This window comes from Numida meleagris, chromosome 5 (assembly GCF_002078875.1).
Source record: "Numida meleagris isolate 19003 breed g44 Domestic line chromosome 5, NumMel1.0, whole genome shotgun sequence".
In the NCBI taxonomy this organism is placed as follows: Eukaryota; Metazoa; Chordata; class Aves; order Galliformes; family Numididae; genus Numida; species Numida meleagris.
This window is the reverse complement of record NC_034413.1, coordinates 7,126,479-7,150,019: the sequence shown is the minus strand read 5'-3', so window position 1 is coordinate 7,150,019 and position 23,541 is coordinate 7,126,479. Positions and strand designations below refer to the sequence as shown.

The 23,541-nt window shown below is 36.4% G+C and overlaps 1 protein-coding gene across 4 annotated transcripts in view; it reads left to right on the top strand.

Moving 5' to 3' along the window:
- ATRNL1 (attractin like 1) overlaps window positions 1–23,541 on the top strand; it is a 432,638-nt gene that overhangs the window by 309,839 nt on the left and 99,258 nt on the right. For 3 of the 4 annotated variants that reach the window (XM_021399844.1, XM_021399845.1, XM_021399848.1), the window contains exon 27: window positions 4,694–4,801. The exons of the other annotated variant lie outside the window; for it this stretch is intronic. In XM_021399844.1, the coding sequence (XP_021255519.1) occupies window positions 4,694–4,801 (108 nt within the window). The remainder of the gene's footprint in view (window positions 1–4,693; window positions 4,802–23,541) is intronic. 4 annotated transcript variants of the gene reach the window in all.

Sequence of the window (23,541 nt, the reverse complement as noted above, 5' to 3'; positions counted from 1 at the left end):
GCACTCTTGGGTCAGAGCACTTCTACTTAGCAGGCTGGGAAATGAGGCACATGGAAGGCAAGTGACCAGGGTCATTTAGGAAGTTCGTGTTGAAGAGAATGAGTGAATCTAGACTGTAAAACTACCACTGCTGTCATGAGCATGGTTATTCCTGCTGCTTGGTTTCCTCTGGTATCTTTTGTTAACTTCTTAAAATCACCATATCTCCTGCGATAATGGAATGGTGAGCTTATTTCACTTCAAAAGTAAAATAGTTTAATGACTGCGATGCACTATTCCAGTGAAATCAGCAGATTTGGAAATTAACCAGGTAGGTCATTCAACATGTAAATGAGAAATTTCTTTCCTTTCCAGCTATGTAAATAGCTCATTTAATCTGAAGAGATTTGTAACACCAATAGCTTCAACGAGTAAAGTTACAGAGAAAGCACTCTTTGTGCAAATTAAAGCAAAAAATCAGAGCCATGCTGAATTATCACTATGTACAATCCAGTTTGAAAATGAGAATTTATGAATTTTGAGGATAATTAAATTCTAACTATTATGCCCATACTCCAGTCAGATTTGTATGCTCATTAAACCCATTTAAGTTACTTCTGTTGATTAGATATGGCAATAAAATACCTCAGGAATATGAGTGAGTTGCATGGCTTATAGAGAATGTCTGTTTTTGCAGGACTGTCCCTTTACATACTTGTTTTTACCCCTGAAGTTTGTCAAATGCGATTTGGCCATAAATTAGTTAATTCAACTATCATTGATGTTTTGATATTTTTTATATTGCCATCAGTTTTCCTTGAAATCTCACCTAGCACAGGGCATTTTCATGCTTTTGTTGTAGCTATTTGGTGTTATTTGCATCTGCATTTGACAGCAGAGAAACAGAAGGCGAGTCAGAGCTGAGTGATGAGTAAGCAGAATAGGAATTTCAGATTAGATATTTGGAAAAACTGTGTCACTAACAAGTTGCCAAGAAAGATTGTAGAATCACTGTTCTTCAACATTTTGAGTACTCATCTTGCCAGAGTAACTCATGACTGGATGTAATGCTTGTAGTAATTATGCTTCTAAGGAAAAAAAAAAAGAAAAAAAATCTGGGATGTGAAGGATGAAAACCTAGGTAGAACTGTGCTATTGCTAAAATGATAGCTACCCTTTCATCCACTTCAGAAGGATCTTTGAAAAGGCTTTTCTATTCATCTGCTTATGGCAAAAATGGTCTCCTCCTCTTCAGCTATCCCAATCTATCAGTCTCTCAAGAATGTCTGTTACTGTCCAGCAAAGTACACCTGTCTTAGTTCTTAACCATCTAATGCTTTTTTCAGTAATAATTTCAAATGAAACATTTATTCTTAAAAAGAACTTTGCAAGTAATGCATTTTCTCACAGAAGATTCTGTGGAACATTTTAATTCTCTTCAAAATGCATTTGTCAGAGAAGTTCTGACCAACAGTAAAATGTAATTGTATACCCAGGCAAATATTTCCCTGTGACATATTTTTAGATGGGGAAACTGGTCATAATATGTCATCATACTGTATTGTATTGTATTGTATTGCATTGCATTGTATGGTACTGTATGGTATTGTATTGTGTTGTATTGTATCCTATCCTGTCCTGTCCTATCTTACTTATTTGACTGGCAAACCAGAGCTAAAATTTAACATAAGCTACTGGCAAAGACATCCACATATCCACAGAAAGTCAAGTGAAATATATATTTCCACGAACTAGCTATTCCAAAACAGTGTTTTTTTTAAGAAATGTTCTTGAATTACATGAGTTTTGAGTTAGAAATTGGTAATTTATACTATTGTAATATCTTCTTCCTCACTGATGACAAATACTATTTTATACTTGAGATAAGCTCTATAACAGAATATGAATTAATTTTAAAATTAATACTCTGAAATTGTTGGAAAATAAATGAGATGCCTATAAACCAAATCTCATCAATATTCTTGGACTTTAAAATTATGATTATATTATATGATGCTAATGTCCATCTACTGTCTGTCTCCAAGTGAATATTTTCCCGCTACTGAAGAACCTTTTTTTTTTTTTTTTTGCATGAGTTTTAAGTGCAGCAATATTTTGGATATTTATATATATACACAAAATCCATGTAGTTCCAATTTCTGCTATCCCATGTTTATTATACCTTACCTGTGATGCAGTCTGTGTGTTTTTTCATCTCTGGCTGTTGAGAAACAGGTAAGGAAGAGTTCCTTCACTGTTCATATAGTACCCGTGTGTAAATAAAATCTTGGAGTTTCCCTATTTTCTGCCCTATCAGGTGAATGACAGGAATCTCCTCATACCTGTATGGGCTTTGTGAAACCAGTATGGAGCTGGTGCAGGGGTTTTCATACCGAATGCCACCTGTGGTAGCATACTCATACTCACACAATTTTCTTTAATTGGAACTTTTTGTTTGTCCCAGTCTTGATACATGAACAGCTGTGAGTTAGTGACCTTTTCTATTCACAAATCTGATTTTAAACATCGTAATATCTTACTGCTTTTCTCCTTGTTCCCTCTTATTTTCTATTTCTCCTCTGCACCTTACTAGGACCTTAAAAATGCTGAGCAGAAAGAAGCAGTATTTTGAGTAGAGCCCTTTTTTTTTGATGTGCAAGTGCTCAGCTGCCAAACTCAGAAGCGCTTCATGGGTAGCTGAACATTTGAAAATTTTCACTTTTGTTTACAGAACTAATTAAGAATCTTCATAGTATTAATCATCATAGTACTATTCGTACATGACAGAGTATCAAAATTTCAGCAACTGCCTTGTGAATGAGAATGTTTTACTGAATGAATGGCTAAAAGCAGAGGTGAAGAAAACTTCTAACCTTCAAAAAATAAGAGCATCTAAAATACTCATTCCTTTATGTTCTGTATCGACTAAATCTTTTAAATAAACATTTGTGCATTTGGAGCATACATTATTCTGCTCAATTAACTACTTTTTCCAAGCAGTTCTATTTGTTTAAAGCGATGTCTGGCTTCCCATTAAAAAGTATGCGTTTGCCAATAGCTCTGTAGGCATACAGTACTGTAATGAGGTCCATATGGTAGGACTGCTCTAATAACATTGTTTTCTTTCATTCTTGCTATTTTAGGAAGAAAAGGAGCTAGATACAGTAATTTTATCATTTAGCAACTCAGTATTTTTATACTTTAAGGTTTTGTGGTGTTTATCAAGTTGCTGGTGAGACATGGGAGCCATAGCAGTTCTTTCTGTCCGTAAATATACAAAGATATTGGTTTTGGTACAAATCAGCACTGATGCAAACCAGAAACCATCAGCTTCATTTTTAAATGGAAGGCTAAAAAATTAATTTATAACCATCTAGATACTCAAAATAGGCTTTCATTTATTCTTCACTCGCAGACATCTCAGTTATCCCCTCGGTATGATGTACTGGGGACCCATTGGTGCGGTTGCCTGCTGAAAGATTCAGAGCATGGCTATGAAAAAAGAGCCTTGGGAGTATACTGGATATGAGTTAGGAGAATACGGAACTGTTTTGATTTTAATGGTCTGAGTGCTTCTTTAGATTTCTAAAGATGATGTAAAAATGCAAGTGGAGAAAAAAATACATGAGAGGTATTACAAAATGAGGTTGTTGTTGTGTCATAGGCCTTAAATCAAGAGTGTTTATTAGTAAGCTGCCAGAAATATTTGTTTGTATACCCTTTACTGTTTCGAAGGGTTTTATGAGCAGTGTGTCACAGTGCAAGTGTCATTTACATTCAAATGCCAGGTTCTAATGTTTTAAGCTTTCCAGATAAACAATAAGGAGAAAAAAATGAAGAAAATGAAACTGAGTTATTTTCTAATAAAACATTTTTGTAAGCATTTTGTCTTTTCAAGATGCTGTGACATCCTGTTCAGTTGAAGGAGCACACAACTTTAATTGCATGACTCATTCACTTTAAATATTTAATAATGCTTTTATTAGTTGCACTGAACCAGTGGAGTAAGATCTGTAATATCTACTGCTGGTCATCATTTTTATTCATCATGGTTTAATAAGCATTATAATTACAGATTGAGGAAGAAATATGAGTTAGTTTTGTGGTTTTGCTTGGGATTTCTGTGCATGCTGGTATGATTGGAAGGGATTATACAGGCTCTGTGAGCATAACTGATCATATTCACATATACTGATGCAATCTTTCCAATACTAACACATTATTCTTCAAATTTAAGTAACTGCAGGAATGATGCCGTATAAAATGATGAGTCCTGACACTATTAGCTCCATCTGGTTTAGTAGTAAAGTATGAAAATTTGAAGGCCAAGTGGGCTTTTTCTTGGCAAGTGATCTGATGCATGCTTTATCAGTGAAATTAGACTTCAACTATTTATACCAACCATTTTGCATATCTGTTTCCAGCTTGCACAAATAGCAAAGTTATTTTGAATGAACAGCCAGCTAGGGGAACTTTCTTTTGGAGATTTCATCAGAGCTCAAGCTGAAAGACTGTAGACAACATAAACCCTCCAGGCTCAGTCCTCATGTAAATACAGATGATGATCATTTGGTGTAAATTTCTCCCTTTAATATTAAAAATATGAGTATTTGCATGCTATTTGCATTCTTATGTTGTAACGGGAGGTATAGTAGGGAAGCATAATATTTGGTGCACTTTTTAATGTTTTGTTAAAACATCTTTTCCCCATCAGCAACTTATGCGGGAGCGACAGCAGATGGCCAGCCGCCCCTTTGCTTCTGTCGATGTAGCACTGGAAGTAGGAGCTGAGCAAACAGACTTTCTACGAGGGCCATTAGAGGTAGGAACACTGGTGCTGACAAGGGACCATTGTGATTTGCATATTCATATTGCTAGTCTCATCTGCATCTGCTTTTGAAACCAAGCAGTGTCTGATTACCTGGAGCTGACAAGTCTCAGCTACATATGTTATGCCATTTTCAAGGTGCATAGTTTTAATAGCATGACATGAGCTGTAACAAAAGCCACTGGAGAATCTATTAGCCTCGGCTGGAGTGACAGTCAGCTCACCTGGCGCTCCTTCCGTGATGGATGTGAGCTGGAGGAATGCAAGATGCAGGAGGAATCAAACCTCATGCTCGGTCCTTTGAGTACACAGTGCCCCCTAGTTAACATCTATCTTAATTAGCAGAGATTGCAGCAAACAAACAAATAAATAAATAAAGCAGCTGTGAGTAGCATTTCAGTGTTTTATATGTACAGATTTAAAGAACACTGAGTATGCTGCATATTGTCATTTGTAGGTAATGGCTACATTACTGCATTCTTTTATTGCAATTGCAGACCATTGAAAGAGAAATAATAATATGCATGGCAATGTAATATTGGAATAGAGTAATAATGCATGAAATGGATTCTGGAAGTTTCACCTGAAAATAGAAGGAGAATTACAATATGCGGATAATAATGAATATCTAATCTAAGTTGGTCTTTTGGTAGATGGTAATCCTCCATTCCTTTACTTTTATTTACAATATTGTGTTTACAGTTATTACTGCATCTTATTTATGGTGGGACCTGAGAATGAGGTGTGATAGCTCTGAAATCTTTCAAGATTGTACTTTTCTTTTCATTGCTGCCAATTCCTCTTAAATTCAAAGCTTCTCTTACTTTTCTCAATAGCCTCTTTCAATTGAAGATTAAATATACTCTATCAAATCTCTAAGGTTCATGGAGAAGTGAGCAATGTGAAAAACAGATTCATAGCAGAAAAAAAAAAGTATCAACTCTTGAGTACTTATCAAATTGAGGCTCTGTCCTGCTCCTGTAGAGGAAGCAATCAGAATTATTCTTGCTGATATCTTTTAAATACTTGGATTAGATCGTGCATAAAAATGCCGTATCTCTTTGAAGAAGCTTTGTCATTTTTGGACAAAAAACTCATCCCCGTTACTCACCATACCTCTGTCTCCTTTTATCTTGGAGCAGAAGATCTCTCCAGCTCCCCAGACTGAGGACAAAGTACACTGTAGTTAAAAGTTAACTTTTTGGAATGTGTTTTCTTTGTTACTGTGCTGACATTTGAGAACATTTTCTCTGTTGTCTTTTCTGAGGGAGGCAATGAGTGGGAGCTGAGGCGTCCAAACTAATTCTGTACATACTGATTATTTAATTAAACTTTAGAAGTAAACATCACAAGTTAATTGCCATGTTTTCTTCTCTAGTATCTTTTATTTAGCACTAAAAGAAGGAGATGCTAAAATATTTTAATTTTATTTTACAGTTTTTGTTAGCTATTTCTTCCTAGACTAAGCATTTTTCTAGTAATTGCTTAGTATTCAGTAAACATAGGGTTGTTGTTTTTTTTTTTTAAACTAATTAATATACGGTTATGCACTGAATAGAGGCCATGCAAAATATCCTTGAAATTACAACATAGTGATCTATATCAAAATGAAACATTGTGCTGAGCATTAAATGAGTGTGATTCAGAATATGGATTGGCTTTTCAAGTATATTCTGCAAGAAAGTGCTGTACTGAGCTTCTAATCCAGGTCTATCCTGAATCTGCAAAAGGACACTAGAAACCATAGTTGCCATTCTGTTTTTCAATCTCAGATCTTGTTTCAGCTGAAGGGAATTTGGATCACACAAGTATTTTCTGGATACAGTGCTTAAGCAAAATATTAACATGCCGTAGCTATAACTTTTCTTTGCTGTATTAAGTAGGAATCATAAAATTGTTTTTATAATCCTTAGATATCTGATGTCCATTGAGATTATTTGAAGTTAGAGGTCTTTCAGCAAAAATGAGCAATATGCACTAACTCCCTTCCAAATGTTCCTCTGGCACTGTGGGGATCTTGCACTGATATACCAGGGTTTTCACTGTTAATGGGGGGGCACTGTGGCTCCTCACATCATTTCTTTGATGGTGTTTGTTACTCACCATTTCTTTGGATGTAACTAATATATTTTTATTTGCATTGTACTGATCCATGGGTCCTTTGAGCACAGCGCAATGTCACTGAACTATTACACACATCTGGCTTATGCGACGCCGGTTTTGTACAGCTGGTGTTCCACATTAATACTGATGGTCTGTTACTTGTCAATATTCATATGACTACCTATATGGTAATTTCATTCGGCCACTTTGGCTAGCTCTTCTTATTTATTGCCTTTTTTTTCTGAATATCTAGGGCAATTGTTTTACTATAGAGTTTTATTTTGCAGTAGTAAGGTACTTTTTACCTAGTGTTTGGAAACTGTGTTCTAGAAAAATGTAATAAAATTATACTGTACTTAAAATACACCTACTTTAGGTACTTATATTACAACTGATGGTTTTTGGGTCTATTTTGAGTTAGCTGCAATTTTCAACAGGCTAAAATAAAATCTTGAAGACCACAGAGAAGCTCTGAAATTTTTTTATTTTGGGCTCTCTTTTTACTTTGTAGTCTTTAGGAGCCAGCCTATCTTTCTTAATATTTTGCCAACAAAATGACAGCATTCTGATAATAACTCCTTCAAAAAAACATTCATCTGCATCATATTCCTTCTGTTTCCTGATGTCTGAGTGGGTTTTCAGACTCTGGCAATAGCCTTTGTTCTTCCCAATTTAAGTAATATTATGCATCCATTCTTTACCTCTTCAGGCTGCCTTTCTGTGCAACTGTTTTATAACGTGACATTAACAAGTCCTGTGTTGTCATCCATTCTGTCATGTTGGTCTTATATCAACACTCAAATATCTTAGTGTCAGCTTAAACTTAACATAGAAGAAATCAAACTTAGATTTTCCCTTGTCCTCCTTCACTTTTGGCATCACATGAACCACATATGCTAAAAATATTGATATTACAGTAGTATCCTAATTCTAAATGTACGAAGCAGTACTTCTTGTTGTGGCTTGATATTTATGATACTAATCTTGTGCCCTAATTTGGAGAAAAAAAGTCCTGTTTTACTTATGGCAGCCCCAATTTGCATCTTAATCTGCTTTCATTGAGATGTCATTTCCCTACTTACCCTAAAGTTACTCCAATTAAGGAGAGGCAAGGGAGTCAGGTGGGCAGCGAGCCTCCAGATTCCAAGAAGAGAAGGGGAAGGGAGGAGTATAGCGAAGTGGTTGATATCCAAGGGAGGTAAAGAAAAAAAGGAATTCCTAAGGTCCCGCTGCTCACAGTTTCAGGTAGCACAGGCTGTTAAAGAACAGAGAAAGGAAACATCAAAAGCTCTCTGTTCAGAGTTTGATAATATTGTGATATTTTGTGATACCACCATATTTTTTCAGTGCTTTTCAGTACTGGAATCATAAAAGATTAAAGTAGCATCTTACATCAATAGACATGATACATATTTCCACGCAGTGCCCTCAGTGTCAAAACATTTTTTATTTCTTTCATTTCTTCTTTTTCTGGACATGGCTGCTTTTTGCTGTTCAGTATATCATTTAGGCTGTCTTCATATTCTACTCCTCCTGTAAGGAACCTTTTTTTTTTTTTCTCTCAAATATAAAATCACGTTTGAAGATTCACTTCCACTGTGCTGCTGCCAGTCATTTTAGTTAATCTGTATGTTAAGTGAAAAGAATTTTTCTCCTGTCCTGTTTTGCCTAACTTCTGGCTACTTTTCAGCTCACTCGTAGCCCATATATTATTCTGAAAATAAACAGGGACAGATTCTTTCATCAAACTTGTGAGATAAGGTAGACACTACTGTGAACTCTAATGTACCATTATGCTAAGTCTCTGAAAAGCAGTATTTACTGTGCTACATCTGCTGGAGTAAAGACAGTTACATTGCTGTCTGCATGGGAACCAAATACAGATTTGCTCATTTGATCATACATTTGATATCTACACAGTATGACTGGGATTATAATTTTTTTTCAAATCAATGTTGTTTATAAGTTATTTCTGCAGAAAAACATGTAGAAATCCTTTCAATCATTTCTTTTTCCATCAAGTTACTGCATTTCTTGTAGAACTGTCACAGATGTTAGATTGATCTCTACTTCTGAAAAGGTAAGTTAACCATAAGGATTTGGAAATTCAGATAAAATCTGGCCTTCTCTCTCCAGTAAGCAGCAAGAAATATTTATGGTACATTAAACAAGTTTTGCATTTCAGGCAATTCTGAAAACTATAAGCAAAGCTCATCCGAGTCTCCGTCAGAGATATTCAAGACCTGTCTGGATGCCTTCCTCTGTGACCATCTGTAGGGAACCTGCTTTAGGAGGGGATTGGACTCAGTGATCTCTAGAGGTCCTTTCCAATCCCTGTAGTTCTGCAGTTCTGTGATTCTTTCTCATTTATTTGAGTTACAGAATTGGAAGTTATGCACCAAAACCAGCAGCTATCATTATGCCAAGACTGGCTACTGGAAATCAGAGTGACTTATTAAAACACATTAAAATCCTGTACCAGGGTTTTGTGGAGTTTGGGTAATTGAAGCCTATACTAATAAGCTGTGTCGCTGGTTTCACCGGCCAATAAATTGTCAGGACTATTTAGCTTGCTGTATAAATAAATCCAGTTAAGTTGTGTTCGTTTTCTTGTTTAATTTGAATAATTCAATGAGTACTCTTTGAAACTGCAGCCTAAGCATACTTCACTATTTTGTACAAAATGAAACTAGTTGTATGCTTTGTCAGCATTCAGCTTTCATTGTGTTGTTGACATAATGTCTAAGATCAAGGAACAGACTCTTACCAATTCAGATTGCCATTGATATTCTCAGTTCCCAATTTTAGACTCAGTACAAATTAAGCCTCATTGTAAGAAAATAATAACTTATTGAAGACAGTGATGAAATTGTCCTTAGAATGGTCATTGTGTTTTCACTGAGCATAAAGCCACTGCATATTTGGCAAGAGGTGCTATCAAAGACCATAATAGTTGCATTTTTTGCTTATTTAAAAAGTCATGCTATATAATTTACAAAGTTTCAAGTGTTGTTCATACAGCCTGATTGGAAAGTTGAACTTCAAGAACTTCAAAGAATATACTAATTATATAAAATTGTATTATTAATTTTGTATAAAATATTAATAGATCTGGTTATTCTTTGTTGTTACAATGTGATTACTAGAAGTTATCCCACACTATCTTTTGGGTAAAGTAGACATTCTCTTGGATAGGGATGGATAATTTTTCTGGCTAATCAGTCTGTTTCTGCCTATATGATTAGTGCTGGGGAAGGTGCAGTATCAAATATAGATGCAGCTTGTGAGCCATTTCAACAGCAATCACATAGAACAAATTGCAGGTTATTCTGATTGATTCTGGGGCCTACAAAAGCCATAGGTGGACTCAGGGGAGCATAAATGTCACTTAGAGACATCTACCCTCTTACTTCTTTTTGTCGTCATTCAGAAACTAAGGGTGCATTGTTTCTTTTGTAAATTAGAATACTTTGGATATGCATGTGAAAAGCTGTTGTTATTAGAGCTCTCACTTCTGAGTTTAATTCTCACTTTCTTTTTATTTCTTAGTAAAGTTTTTTTTACCCTGTATTAATTCCAAGTCTGTATCATCCATATGATGTGTCTGTAAGCTGAGGTCTGCTTAGTATTGGGAAGACTTTGCCTAAGTACTGTGTCCAGTCTGTGGCACTGCAATGGAGGAGAGAGAATCTAGATCAGAACAATGTGAGCAATCAGAACCCAGGGAATTGGGTAGACTATTGAAAAGAGACAAAATAATAACCTTCAAATATGCAAAATGTTAGTAGCAATCAGGAGAGCAATAACCTTTTCGTTCTGTGCACTGTAGGCAGCAAAGGTGTGATGGACTTAAATTGTAGTAGACGAGGTTTAGGCTTAATATCGGGAAAAGCTTCTCATAATAAAACGGAATCACTGGAAGCGATTGCCTGGAGAGGTTATGTAATTTCCTTTATCGTCTTTTAGAACAGGTTGGACAAACAGTTCTCAGAAATGATGTATGACTACATTAGCTACTCTCCTCTCAGCTCTGCCTTTATTATGAACCTGATCGCCACCTAGCTCTTCCTTCTGCAAAATCTCTGAACATTTTCCATTTCTGTTGTTTGAAGACCTTAATTGCCTTCATTGCACTGTTAGTTTTCTGTTACTGAATGTTTCTGACCCTTCCCTTCAGTTCTGCAGTTACCTTCATTGATTCAGTTTTCTTGCAAGATCAGACACTGTTAAGTTTCTCCATGACTGCGTGTTTGCTTAATGTGATCTCCAACTCATTCTGGAACTGCTTCAACTTTTCTCCTTAAAGTCTGTATTCATTATATAATTATTTTTTTTATCTTAGCCACAGCATTTTTATAGCCTTTCAAAATCCATACATACTAAACTACTAGATCTCAAAGTAATGTAGTTGGGTGATACGCCTGACACTGAAGAATACATATTGGATCTCTATTTCTGTTTTTTTTTTTTCTGTGTTACTCGAGGGTTATACTAAATTTGCTGAACAGTGTTTCAAGAACTCTGTTGTCTTGTGCTACATTTTGACCTTGTCTCACTACATTCTCTTCTGCTCATTCCCTCAGTCCTATTCATCTGGAAATTTTTCTTTTCCCTAAACGATTGAGTTACTTTAAATCCTACCTTCAAACCTTTCTTTTCTCATTTGCAAAGGATTCTTGAAGATTCTTCTATGATACCATGTGAAGGCATTATTAAGGTATTTTTTACCATAAATACTCAATGGTAATTGTTAAAATTGTTGACATTTGACAGAATTCTTAAATGAATGTTTTTAGAATTCTGGATTGATTCTGGAATGTATGCAGTCTCTAAACTTACAGAAAACACATTTTAAATCTTTGAATTCTCTTGTATGATTACCTATTTCTGTTGAGTCAATTTATCTTCATTGCCCAGGCATTATAAGAATGTGTTGAATGTGATGGATACAAGATTTGTATACTTCCAAGCTGGTCTCCTGATATTTCATGCTAACATGTCTTGAAGGTAAAGGCTCTGCTGATTCACCTCTGAGCTGTAGGACCTGTGAATCCAGTTAGTTTAGTTCTTATTTGGGTTGTTTTTTGTTGTTGTTTTTTTTAAGAAAACTGTGTCCTTCAACTTCACAAAATTTACTTTGCACATGTACCGCATAATGAGATAACTACAGAAATTGCTTGGATAGAAATATATTATTTGTTTCGAACAAAATTGCCAACAAATTTTATGCTCAATTGGAACAATTAGCAGGATTTTTGGCTGACTAGCTAAATGTAGGTGTTTGAGCAACACTGGCATGCTGTGAATAGAAATTGTTAAATTACTGTATTACGCGTAGTTGCAAATTGAAAGTATCAGAATACATATTCTGATTGTTTTCAAGCAGAAGTGTATAGATGTGTCTGTAAATGTTATGAAAAATGACACTGTACATGCCCTATTTTTTTACATTAATAAATATAATCTTGTTTCGTAAGATAGAAAGGTAAAAAAACCAGTGAATGCAAAACAGAATATGTGTGTATGGAGCTCTTTTTAACAAGGTTTCTCAGAGAAGCTTGGCTTTGGGTAGCAAATCCACAGCAATGTAATTTTTCCAAAATTGTTTAAACCAAACTTACCAAAGCTAGGAAATAACTATACTATCAGGATAACTAAAGAGCACAAGTAAAGTTTTTCAGGGTTTATTTGTCTGGGCCTTTCTGTGCACCTGATTTCCACATGCCATCCTCTGACAAGCTGCTCTTTCTAGTTAGATACAGTTTCCAGAACTTCAGTGTGTGTTCTTTCCATCTCAGTATCTAACTTTGGTTTTGCCTGGTTGCTTTGAGCATCATGACTCTTGGATTTCCAGTGGCACAGGGGCTCAATATGAAGAAGGTTGGGATGTGTTCCTGTTCAGGTAGACCGTGACACACTCCTGGATTTAGTAGAGATTGAAGCTCAGCTCTCTCCTTGCCGGGGTCACTCTTCATTTGTGCTGTTGTACAAAAGGCAGATGCAAGCCCTGCTCTCATTATGTGCCCATCATCAAGGTGGGAGGAATTTAATATTGTACTGCCCAGCACTTCTTGTTCCCTGTGCTCTCTCAGTGGAAGAAGAGGAAGTCTACAGCTTAGATGTTACTTTTCTGCATTCATATTTTGAGAAGTAGATTCATTTTTTTGAAATAGTTATTTAGAAAGGCATGGTAATAATTACAAGCAAACTAAATCACTTCTTTGCTGAGATGAACTCACAATTTCAAAGAAGCCACTAGAAGGCTGGGCATGTAAGTTATAAGACATGGTTTCATTTCACTGGCTTAAACAAAGCAGTGGTAGAAACATTGCCTATGATGTTGGTTTTAGTAATAATCTCAGCATTTTTTATTACAAAAAAATATAATATTCGTAGAATTTGAGAAATGACTAATCCCAATCAGGTTTTAGGACCCAATGGTATGATTCTTTAATGGTTCTGAAGGAGTTTTTTCCAGGTAGAATTTCTTTTGGAGATCAAAGGATTGTGAATTGTATAATGAAGTGTAGTAGACACGTTTGTAAAGTAAATTACAAAAGCAGTTAGACTGCAGTGAAATTGGGAATATCAGTAAGCTTGAATCAGAGCCATCTGTATAACAGGAATCCTTCTAATGAGTAAGCAGTATTTGTGATGTGTGATTGCTTCCAGTTATACATGTAATGTATCTTACAAATCTATTAGAGCTTCCTATAACAAAAACTGTAAAATATCATTGTTATTAGAGGGAAGAAATAAAGCTTGAAACAGATACGTATGAAATGAAATTTTCCTTTTTTTTTTTTTTTTTTTTTTTTTTTTTGTCGTAGGCATATATTCACATTACTGGAATTTTATTTCAGGTCAAATTTTGACTTTCCCAGTGCTATTTCTCATGCTGTATCCTTGGCAAGGTGACCTTTCTCTTATCTTTATTATTCAGCTTTTAGGAAGAAAATGAAAGTTTAAGGAAACACTTGCTGTCGGCTTCTTGCCTCCAGTGCTTAGGCCTTTGAAAAAGATGTATAAATATTGAATCATCTGGAGTTAATAAATAGAATGACTCTGTTCTGCAAACACCTTAATTGTTATTAAAGAAAAGCCACTGGGCTTTTGGAAAGGTAGACAAACAATTTATTTTATATTTAGATATTTTTCAGATTTGTAGGAAACAGAAGGGATCACATGTTGAACACACTTAAATATTAGTTTACTTGTAAAAACAAAATGCATTATTCAGTGACTCATATGCAACATTTGTGTTTTGGAACAGCATTCAACTGTGATCTCCACTAAATATAACAAGAGGAGTTGAAATGAGTTTGGCAATGAGATCTAGTGAGATGAATCTTCTCTGGACATGTGGATACCATAAAGTGCATATTCCATTTTCTTGCATGACAAATATTCTCAAACCATACTGAAAGAAAGAAAATGTATTACCATTTTGTTTTAAACAGAGCCAGCTAAACATCATAAATTGAATATCCATAAAAATCTCCAAAACCTACTGTTGTGTACTCCTATGTGTACATTCAGTGTTTAATCATAAATATTTGTGCAGCATTCTCCCATCACTCGCTGAACTCAGGAAAGGTAGAGCTGCATAACATCCAAGTCCAGCACAATATGTATCCACTAGAGCATTGTTAAAAACTAGACAAGTGTAATTTCATATGCCCTCTGATGCATTTATTGAGGAATAGTGGCTTTGTTTGCATGATCAAATGCATAATAATTGCAAAAATATAAAAAGGAATTGAAAACACTTTTATTTTTCATACTTTTCCATAGAAGTTGTACTATAATCTGACTGTTTAACTTCATTCTTCTCTAAAACAGTTTCAGCACCTGTTTCTTTTCTACTTGGAAACTTCTGTGGACAATATCCATTGAACTACAGAGCACAGTATCATTGTGATCTAGCAATAATGTATAACCAATTATGCCAGTATTTTGCAAAATAAATAGCAAAAGTTTTAAAATAAGCTTCTTCTAAAGCATTTTGCCATGCATTTTTGTGAGAACAAGCAGACAGAGAAATCTGTCGAGGTGACTTGCGGAAACAAACTTTTCAGTCGGGGAAGGTTATAAAGCAGGTATGTTTATTGCGGCATTGTGCCCACACGCCAGGTGCAAGGGGGGTATCCCCATCCTAGCTTGCACAACGAAAGGAAGAAAACTTCCATATCTAAAGATTAAAAGTATACATATTCATAGCATTCCTGAGGGAGGGAGGGAGTATTACAATTAATTCAAATAAATCATTATAATACGCTCCACCCCAGAGTCACACCCCTTGAGCGTGTGTAGTGCCTCCTGGTGGTCATCTTCGGGGTTCGTGGGGATGAAGGCCGTATCTCTTCCTCACTGTGTACTCTTGACCTTGGCATGGTTGAAAAGGGTGATCCGGCTTTGGCTGGTTTTTCTTCAGGATGTAGTCTGCAGTTCAGTTCCAACGACCAATCCGCAACTTCTAGGTTTCCTTGCCCCATTAACCCACATCCATCTTTTACTGTTTGTTTGAAACTGTATTCTAACCCTTTCCTCCCTCAATTCCCCCCTTTTCTATAATCTAGCAAAATTCCCTTCTGCTAGATAATCCCATTATTATCTAGTGATTTCGGGAAATATTCTCTGCTCTCCATCTTTTGTTTCAGTTTATGCCTTTTCCATTCTTCTAAGCTACCAGCCATCATTTTGCACATTCACATAAAACAGCACAGCACAATACATACAAAAATTCCAAGAAGAAATATAACTATACAAGCTACGAAGAGTTGCTTTAGCCAGGCAAAGCTCGGTAACTGACTGGTTAATGTGTCCCACAGCTCTGTAAACCCAAAGGAAGTACCATCAAGAGATACTTGATGTATCTATCAAGTATGTTTCCAAATTTCCTCTAAATCAGTTTAAGATATGAATTATCAAACCAGGCTAAAGCAAATCCTATGCATATACTACTTACAAAATACAGGTTATACATTCTGCTTCTTAAGTTTCAGCTTAAGAGGTCTCTTCTCTTTGATGATCCACTGATGCTGAGTCGTTTTCTTAACTCAGGTGTAGTGAATCCACAATGTCTGCTCCTTTATCTTTACTGCAGTGTGTGATGTCAGCAACACCAAAAACAGTTCTTCCCACTTGAGAAGGGTTTAACATACACATAATCTCCTGGTACAATGTTATGCATGGCCTCTAGCTCTTGTTCCCCAAACCACTTTCACAATTTCCCTTAGTTGCCTTTGAAGGCTTATAATATATTGTGTTAACGTCTCCTCTCTCACTTGGTCAGAAACTCCTTTCTGTATGACATAAGGTCTCCCATACAGGATCTCAAATGGGCTCAGCCCTTCTTTTACCCGAGGTTTCGTTCTAATCTTCAAGAGAGCTAATGGTAAAGCTTGGGGCCAGGTTATTCTACCTTCCTGCCCCAATTTAACAATCTGTAATTTGATCAAATGATTCATTTTCTCTACTTGGCCACTTGACTGTGGCCTATATGGTGTGTGCAGCTGCCAATCAATTCCCAATAACCTGCTAATTTGCTGCACCACCTTAGCAACAAAGTGAGGGACCCGATCTGAAGAGATCATGGCAGGAACTCCAAACCTCAGGATGATTTCCCGTAGCAATACCTTTGTTACCTCCCATGCCTTATTGGTTCTGCAAGGGAAAGGATTTGGGATATATGGTAGGGAAGGTTTTGAAAAATCTGTAGACCTAATATGATTTCATTGACGTTATTAATCTAATCTGAAAGAACTTAAATCTTCTGTGATACTTGGAATTTTGTTCCAAAAAGTTTAATTGTGCAAGATGAACAAAAATACCAACTGATGGCTTGATCACAGGACTTTAGGCCATGATTTAGATGTCCATCTGAGTGACCAAGTACCCTGAGGATGATGTCTGAATCTTTAAACTTACATTTTTTAGAAAGCCAGCACAGAAGGTAAGGGGTATTCGGACATTTTTACAGCAGTCTCTGCAATAGCCTTTGTTACTGAGGTATACACTATTGCTCTGTTTCTGATAGTTTTTCATAGAGCTTGAAAACCTGAGTTATAGAGCTGCAGTTGCTCTGAGAGCTGAAAACAAAACAAACAGCTCATTATCTTCCAAAATGTGGGGCAATTATTTCAAATCAGTTGGGAAAGACAGAAAGAATTATATGGCAAGATGCTTAATGAGAGCTGGGAATGAATGAGAAAGCCAAACGCTCTTCTAAACAGCATATTATTCTAATCATTGTTTGGTTCACCTTCTGTGTAGTTGTGGGGTCTTCAGATTTCTTTCCCATACTCAGCTATACTTTGCCCAATTTTAACTCTAACCAGCTTTTCTTCATCACTATGCAGATCTCCAAACACCATTATGTTTCAGCACACTAACATGGTAATATGGTGAGCATCTGTGACAGATTAATGCAACTACTTGTTAGCTGAGTATTTATAGCACTAGAGAACTCATCTTCTATCCAGCTGTTTTGGGGACTTTATATTGATAAGAATAAAGAACTGAGTTTTTTTAGGAGAATTCATGTTAAACTGAAATTCAATATTTTTACTTACTGAAATGGAATTAGGCAATAAACCTAATTGGTAGGAAACTGCATTCATCATGTACAATAGAATTGTAAACTAACGTAGGCTGGAAAATCATAGACTAGCTTAGGTTGGAAGGAACCTCCCAAAATAATCTGTCAGGTTGTTCAGCCACGTCCAATGGTGCTCTGAATATCTCTAAGGATGATGATTCCAAAATCTTGCTATCCCCCGTTCAAATGTTTGACTACCCTCCTAGTTTCTCATCAGAATCTTCCTTTTTGCAACCTTTTCCTAACTCCCATTATCTTATCCCTGTGTGTCTTTGAGAAAAGTTGTAGTTGTATTCAGCTATTCAGTAATTCTTACCTTCCAGAAAGAGTGAACAAATCCTGTCAGTCTTTCCTCCTAACTCCGAGGCCATCTATGTCTCATAAGTTTGTTTACAAAGATACCGTGGGACACTGCTTTGAAAGCCTTGCTAACTAAAGTCAGATTTAGCACCATCCACCACTGTCTTCCACTAAGCCAGTCATATTGCCAACAAAAGCAGTCAGGCTTGTGTGGAAAAATTGGTCGTTCATAAATCTGTCTTGGCTGTGCCTAATCAGCTTCTTGTCTTTATGTGACTGGACATGGTATCTGGGGGGACATCCTCCATAGCCTTCCCAGGGACAGTTGGAAGCTAGTTCAGCTGACCAACTCAGATGTCCCCAGATCCTCCTTCTTGATCTTCTTAAAGATGTGTATAACATTTGTCTTCTAAGAGGAACCTCCCAGATCTCTTTGACCAAAGATGATAGCAATTTCTCAGGGACATTGACCAATTCCCTTAGCATCCTGTCTGATCGTGTGGACTTGTCTATATCCAGTTTATTTAAGGGGTCCACTATGGGTAGTATTCACCATACTACACTCCCTCAGAGTCTGCCTGTAGGATCATGGATTTGAGAATTCTGAGTGAAGTCCCTACCAGTAAAGGCTAAGGCAAAAGTGTGACATACAACAGCTGTTGCTGCACGCTGTGTCACTAGATTCCCTGCCCCACTGCACAGTGTGTCTACATTTTGTCAAGTAAGTATTTGCTCTTTCTTCTGATACACTTACAGAAGTCCTTCCTGTTTCCTTTCACATCCTTTGCTAGTTTCAATTTCAGCTGAGCTTTCACTTTCCTGGTTGATGGGAGAGGATTTCTGTATACCTCTGTACATAGTGTTGAGGTTATGCTGAGTCTAGGTATAGTCTACTAACTCAACTCAACTAAACCAAGCTAAAACAAAACAACAAAAAAGAACATTGCTCAGGTTTTCAGGCTTTTTTTTTTTTTTTTTTTTTGTACGCTGAAAATATGTTGGCTGTAGAGCTCTTGGGTAAACTAGAACAGCTTTGATGTTACTCTTGTAACAGTACTTCCCTCAGTAGCAGCATGTAATAGTGGTCAAAATCTGCTTACATGCTTTTGTTTCTTGGTGAGGCACATTTTTTGTTGTTTTATTTCTTGTTATACAACCCTGTAAAGTCCATAATTTTTTTCTGTCCTTTACATTTTAGTGCTTTCATTGCGTGCCTTTATGTGCTATGCACAGTGTTTTTAGAGAATGCATTTAAATATTGACAGTGCATATGCAGTTACAAAACATAGTTATGAGTTTGTGACTTACATATGGTGAGTTGAGTTCAGTTTTCTGATGTGCTATTGTTATTTTTTTTTAATTTTTTTAAGAGGCTTTGTAGTAAACTACATGCAGCCAGTAGAGTAACAAACAGGAGGGTTACTGAACATTCTGCTTACAGGTATTTATGTATGCTCAGCCTTGATCAATTACCCAATTAGAAACAGCAACAGTTCTAGTAAGAGGTAGATCCAAATAAATAGCGAACTTGCCTGAAAGTTCTTAATGAGAAATGCTGTGGAAAGGAAGTGCGTGAACAACTATGGCTGGCCATGGAAATCAGCCTGGAAAGCTGGTGAGCTGTGGAAAGAGATGTCTCCTTATTTAGCACACATTGCCTTGGCTGGAATTCAGTAGAGTTAAGGTGAAGTGCCCTGAGATTGTTTTCTGTGCTATGCAAGTTGACAATGCTGTTTTCACTGTTCAAAGAAGTAGAAGCAAAAGGAAAAAATAAGTTTCAAGTATATTCTTTATAGTCGGTTGCGCTGTGATAGAATTTACAAAAAATTCCTTGTGGGTTACTGTTTGTGTACTGCTAAAGCTACTCTGAAGCATGGTTCAGAACTGCTATAGAATGTGAAGTGGTTGTACCTGAAAGTGGGTCTTTAGTATTACAAATAATTAAACTTAAGCTTAAGTTTTACTTAAGCTGCAAGTTAAAAAAAAAAAAAAAAAAGTTCTCTGTTTACTATGTATGATCTGATGCTACTAATGCAGACTACTGATCTAATTTATAGATGTCTTAATCCAGCATTTAATGCATTAATGATTTCATTCCTTGTAGTATTTCTTTTTCCAAGTGGGAAGTACCACTGAAGGCAGTATATTAATAATTTAGGTAGATAGTGAATCTTCTCCAGCTTCTATTCAAACACTCACTGCCACCAATTTCATGCGGTCATAACAAACTTGAAATCAGTGTGACACAAAGAATGATAGTGAACTGTCTGATCTCTAACAAATGACAGTAATTAGCCATGTTTCAAGCAAAAGATAACATGTACCAGATGAGAAATATCCTATTTCATACATTACCCATTACCAGGGATGTTGGGCCAAATGAACTTTCAGTTATGCTCCTATATGAGCTGTTCTATCATGGAATATATGTATTAAAAATGATACTTGTAAAATAAGCTTGATAAAGGAAGGAGAAACTCTTAGAAATGTATGGCTTTAGTGAGTAGTCAGCATTGCTGTTAACTTTTGATAAAGGCTAGAGAGATTCTGATGGAAACTGGAGAAAGCTTGTCTTCTTGTATTTTTTTCCCTCTGTTAAGAACAGAATGACAGTTCAGTTCACCTCTGGTCATTTCTGCAGTGATTCAGAACGGTACCAGCTTCCTCTTTTTTAAAGACGCTATCAATACAACAGTTGTTTTCAGGTATCTAAAAACTCTTTTCTGCATAGAAAAGCTAGTTAGCATCCCTGACTGTATGATACAGTGACCTTGGGAACGATCTCTGTGATGGGAATGAGGCTTCCCACATTGAGTGGGCATCTAAATCTTTCCATTGCAAGATTACAGTGGTCTGAGGTTCAATAGAAAATAACTGACGAGTACCATCATTTGTCTCAGTCTGTAAAAGTGGTGAATAAGCTGAGTAGCTGGCAAGTAAAATTAGTTCCATTTACCCACCATAAATAAAAGAGGAAAGTTGTATGAGGAAAAAGGGAGCGATAGAGTGAGTAAAAGCTGTGACCTAAGCCAAATACTCCCCATTATAATAGCAGCAGTAAGTACCATGTCTATACAACTACAGCAAAGCAGCAGAGGAGGGAAATATAAGTATACCTTCCTTTTACTTAGAGCATTCCTATGTGATTGCAAAATGCACGTGACACGGGGGAACCAGCATCACAATGCAGTCTGGAGGTGTAAATGGACCTGTGTATTTTTTACATGCATTTATTTATCAGTTGTTTATGAGAATTTCCACCCCCCTTGTGTAGAATAAAGTGGGGAGAATATAAATATCATTATTATTCTGAAATCTCTAAATCCGCATTCCTAATAAGATTGTTACTGATTCCAAGGAAAATAACCAAATAACTGCTTTAAAAAAATGTCCATGTTAAGTCTGTTTGGATAATCTGTATTCTCTTATAGTATTAAAAGTTCCCATATAAACATGAATGCATTGACTTTAGTATTTTCTTCATAAGCTACAATCTTATTAAAACAGATACTGTATTTAAAAAGACAAATACCCTTTTTAGCTTTACAGTGAAGTCTTAGGTCTTCATGCACGTGACTGGCTCAGGTAATAGTGCAAATACGCATGTAAAGTAAGGTGAGTAGAGATCAAAGTTAAAAGGAGTCATTACAAAAGAATAAAATCAGTTCTTTTTATTGGAATAAATGGACCTACTATATGAATGCTGTCTGGAGTGTCTTACTGCTGCTTGCCTGTTCAGAGAAGATCAACACAGCTGCTGTTATATTTCATGTTTCCTTTCCTATAACATGATGCTGAGTTATTGCTGTACTAATGGTCTGAAATGTTTCTAAACTGCTGGCAAATCTCCAGTGTATTTTAAGTGTCACAGTTAACGAAGTGAGGTTCTTCAGTATTATCAAACAGTCATTGTCATAATCTAAGTGGTATTTGTGGAGGATGGAATCAGGCTTCCTGAAGTGTGAATGTCCTTCTGCTAATTTACTGTCTTAAATAATTTATAGTAGTAAATCCTATACAATACAGATGAGAACCTTTGAGAGAAAGCAAATATTGTAGTAATTCAATATTTTAGTAGCCTTGTAGCTATTTGAAATAGTCTACTAGTAAACATGAAAATAAACATTGTTGAGGTATAAAAATGCTTCCTATATACCAGCAGATATTCATCCAACTTTACACACAGGAAAACTGGGGAGGAAAAAATTGGAAGGAAGCCCAGGTTTTCTTGTTCCCTATCCATTGTCTTACTCATAAATGATAGTATTTATATTGGACCTTTCTATCTTCAATCTAGATATGACTTTCAACATAACAGAAGCCATAAAATATAACCCAATAATTACTGCAGCTATTCCTACAAATACAAGTCTTAACAAGCACTCATTCAGAAATATGATGTCAATTTTAAAGTACCAAATGAAGCATGGGAATAAAGTTCTCCCAAGAGATTTTGGTACTGTATTCTCTCTCGCAGTACATGTCTCACTTGGATTTGAATCAAAAGCCATGTATGCAGCACAGTCAACATGGAATATTGCAAAGGGACACAATCAAAAGTTCCTAAAACAGGCTGTTAGAAACTCATTGTGTCGGATCAAAATTCACAACTCAGTATAGTCTCCTGGAGTTAGATGCTAATGTTATAGCTTTTAAAAACAGAGATGGGACTGCTGAAATGATTCTTTTTAAAGTAGTTCAGTGCCTTACAATCACTGTAAATTTAAGAGGTGGATGTTAACGCCATCAGCCAGCAAAGTCAAGTAATCATCTCGGAACTGAATCACAAAATCATTAAGGTTTTAAAAGACCTGTAAGAACATCTAGTCTAACCATCCACCACCATGAGTATTGCCCACTAAACCATGTTCCTAAGTGCTGTTATCTCCATGTGTCTGGAACACCTCCAGAGACAGTGACTTCACCACCTCCCTGGGCAGCCTGTGCCAATGCCTGACCACTCTGTCTTGTCACTTGTCATGGTTGTGACTATGTAGGTAAGAGTTCTTGAGCTCTACAAGGCCAGGGAAAATGTGACCCATCACATTCTCATTTTTGCATCAAGTGATAACCAAGGCTTTAATACAATTGAGCTCTTGTAACGAGTTGTTCATGAATTGCGCTTTGAGGTAGAATCAACATTTGCTTCTGTTATAATGTCTTAACAATGGGTTACAACTGTAGTTTTTTTATGGCCTAATTAATCCTGAAATGTCATTGTTCTATTGAAAATGTGAGGCATATTTACTTTAGAATCATATAATCATAGAATTAGCTAGGCTGGAAAAGACTTAGAAGATCATCCAGTCCAACCATCCACCTACCACCAATAACCCCGCTAACCATGTCTCTCAGTGCTATATCTAAATGTTTCTTGAACACCTCCAGGGACGGTGACTCAACCACTTCCCTGGGCAGCCCATTCCAGCGCCTGACCACTCTTTCAGAAAAGTAGTACTTCCTAATGTCCAGCCTAAATCTCCCCTGGCGCAACTTGAGGCCATTCCCCCTCGTCCTGTCACAAGTTACAAGAGAAAAGAGGCCGACCCCCAGCTCACTACAACCTCCCTTCAGGTAGTTATAGAGAGCGATAAGGTCTCCCCTGAGCCTCCTCTTCTAGTTAGCATATCTTCTTTTAGTGTTCCTTTATGTGCTCATGTAAGACATAGACACTGAACTGCCTAGACTACAGTAAATTCTAAACAAGTATGGAAGTTTATGTACCAACAGG